Below are 3028 nucleotides of genomic sequence, written 5' to 3'. Positions count from 1 at the left end.
ATATATATATATATATATAAACTACCTGAGCAGAAAAGCTAATCATTCCCTCTACAACTATGTTTATGTAGACTCTAAATTTTTTCTCATCTGAAAAAGGAATATCTCCTAGGGTTGTTGTGAGATCAAATAAGAAAATAAAATAATATTTGTAAAGTGGCTAACATAGAGCCTGGCACAGAGTAGACACTATATAAATATTATTATCTCATTTACTAGCACAAGGCATTCTAACAGCAGCCAACTGCAAAATATAATTAGATTGTATTTCCATTTTCCTTTTCTACTCAAATTTTTACTAAGTTATGCAGTAAGCAAAACTATTTGCCATGAATTTTACCTCCTTTATTTCCTTTGTTCATTTTTGGATTGTGTCAACCTTTGGGAAGCATTTCTGAGTTGGACCAAGGAAAAGGAAAAGTAAAGAGAGTGGAGAGTCTAAAAATGGGATAATTTGATCCTGAACTCAGTAGCATACATTAAAAGATAATCTGTCTCTCTAACCATGTACCTTAGGAAGCTGTGCTCGTATATCTTCAGACCCAATGAAAATGCTTTCAAGATGAGACCATGTACGCTGTACTTCAAACCAGATTGAAATGACAGCATCAGCTATTGAGAGCTTCTTCTGCCAGTCAGATACTTCTTCCAGGAAGAAGGCTATGTACTTGGATGTCATTAGATTCTGCAGCTGGACTTGGTTATCTTCAAGAGTTTCAATAAGGTCTTCATCAGACCTCAGCAGTGGGACCATTGTCCGAGGGTGGGGCTCATAATGAAATTCCATACCTGTCCAAGTGGCTTTTAGTTCCTTTAGAACTTTTTCCATGTCCATCTCTTTCACAGCTTTGTCTACAATACCCTGGATCTCCTCCTCAAAGTTGTGTAGCTCAAGTTTAAGTAAGTCTTCAAGGGTGGTATCATCATTCATGATGAACTTCACACCTGTGGCCTGCATCAGCTGGTTCCAGTGCCTCTCTCTGATGGCTGGATTTTGAAGTTCAGACACAGCCCGTAAGGATGTTAGAATGTTTTTCACAGTGTTGTCCAACCCCATGAAAGCATCCCAGGCTCTCACCTCCTTGCCAAGTTTCCATATTTGTTTAGCAAAACTTTTGCATTCTAAGTCCATATTGTCCACATTAATATTCCTCCATTTGGTTACCTTCCAGTTATTAATGCTAGAATTCACTAGGTCAATCATATCCCAAAGCTCCTTCAACAAGCAGACCTCCTTCCTGCATTGTTTTAAATGTTTGTAATCAGGAATGTTGACTTCAAACAAATTTGTAGAGTCTGAAATGGAGGACATGAGAGATTCCATCTGTTGGATCTGAATGTTTTTGGCATCCAACACTTGGTGAGGCTTAATGCTATCAAACCTAGAAAACACAATTGATTTTTCTTAAGCAACGGAAAAATTCCCACAATCTCCCCTGTATTACCAGTCTGAAACTCAAGCTGCCATCTTTAAGGAGAGTGGCAGGACTTCATCAAATTTTGAATCTAGGGGAGAAATTATGGTAAAAATGGGTGGGATGCTGGTGTAGGTATAGTGCTAATTCAAAAGAAACATTGTGCTTGATATTTTTCTTTACATCTGGGAGGGCAGAAGCCAGATACAAAAACCATCATACCAGGGGCAGCTGGGTAGCTGAGTGGATTGAGAGCCAGGCCTAGAGACAGGAGGTCCTAGGTTCAAATCTGGCCTCAGACACTTCCCAGCTTTGTGACCCTGGGCAAGTCACTTGACCCCCATTGCCCACTCTTCCACCTATGAGCCAATACACAGAAGTGAAGGGTTTAAAAAAAAACATCATACCACAAGAAAAGGAACTATAAGTATTTTTGTACAAGCAGGTTCTTTTCCATTTTTTATCTCTTTGGGGTACAAACCCCAAAGAGTGGTATTGTTGGATCAAAGGGTCTACACTTTTTAAAAGTCCTTTGGGAATAATTCCAAATTGCCTTCCAGAATGGCTGGATCAATTCACAATTCCACTAGCAATGAATGTATTCATGTCCCAATTTTGCCACTTCCCATCCAAAATTTATCATTTTCCTTTACTGACATTTTGGCCAATCTGATAGGTGTAAGGTGGTACCTCAAATTTATTTTAATTTTTATTTTCCTAATCGAGAGATTTAAAAATTTTTTTTCATATGATCATTTATAGCTTTGATTTCTTCAACTAAAAACTATGCACTAATATGCACATGAACGATGTGACACACAATAAAATTTGACATATGTAGTGACTTGCTTAATACTTTTAATAGATGTGAATCAAATACAAAACAGACATATATTCAAAGTAGCATCTTGAAAGGGAATACTGTCATTTCAATGTTATTGCTTTTGCTTATAACAAACAAATCTGGCAATCTTTGACAATCACTTCCAAGGCCTGTTTACCAACCATATATATTTTCCTTTCCCACTCTCTCCTTTACTTGTCATAAAAGCCCAATGCAATATTTTCTAGCTTGATTATCCACCTTATGCACCAACTTATTTATGCATAAATTTTGGCTATATCCAAGTTAAATTCTTCCTCTAATAAAGGATAGAAACTTACCAGCATTGAGGACATTCCAAAGATGATATTCTAGATTATTATATATAGGTTATTTTATAGTTCCAATTCAACAAATGTTTATTAAGTAACTACTATGAGAAAGGTTGGATAGCTAGGTGGTGCCATGGATAAAGTGTTTAAATCTGGCCTCAGACATGTACTAGCTCTGTGATCCTGAGCAAGTCATTTAACTCTATTAACTTCAGTTTGTCATCTGTAAAATAGGCTGGAAAAGGAAATATCAAACCACTCCAGTATCTTTGCCAAGAAAACCCAAATGAGGTCCCAAAGAATTGGACAGGACTGAAAATAAGTGAAATGAAAAAGACACTGAATCAGACAGTGGCAACACAAAAATGGCACAGTCCTTAACCTAAGGAGTTAACACAATTTTAAGGTCATTAAGTACAAAATAAAATTTATATTATTATGCAGGGACAACAATTAAG

The 3028-nt window shown here is 36.8% G+C and overlaps 1 protein-coding gene across 1 annotated transcript; it reads right to left on the bottom strand.

The window, feature by feature from the left end:
* Positions 1 to 511: 511 nt before the first annotated feature.
* LOC123255329 (dynein axonemal heavy chain 9-like) lies at positions 512 to 1382 on the bottom strand (the record flags this gene model as incomplete). Its single annotated transcript, XM_044684147.1, has 1 exon — positions 512 to 1382. A coding segment is annotated over one exon (871 nt), but the record flags the coding sequence as incomplete, so codon positions are not given.
* Between the last annotated feature and the right edge of the window lie 1646 nt (positions 1383 to 3028).

Source organism: Gracilinanus agilis, unplaced genomic scaffold, assembly GCF_016433145.1.
Source record: "Gracilinanus agilis isolate LMUSP501 unplaced genomic scaffold, AgileGrace unplaced_scaffold43629, whole genome shotgun sequence".
Taxonomy (NCBI): domain Eukaryota; kingdom Metazoa; phylum Chordata; class Mammalia; order Didelphimorphia; family Didelphidae; genus Gracilinanus; species Gracilinanus agilis.
Note: the sequence above shows the minus strand (reverse complement) of the source record. Positions and strands in the feature narration are given on the sequence as shown.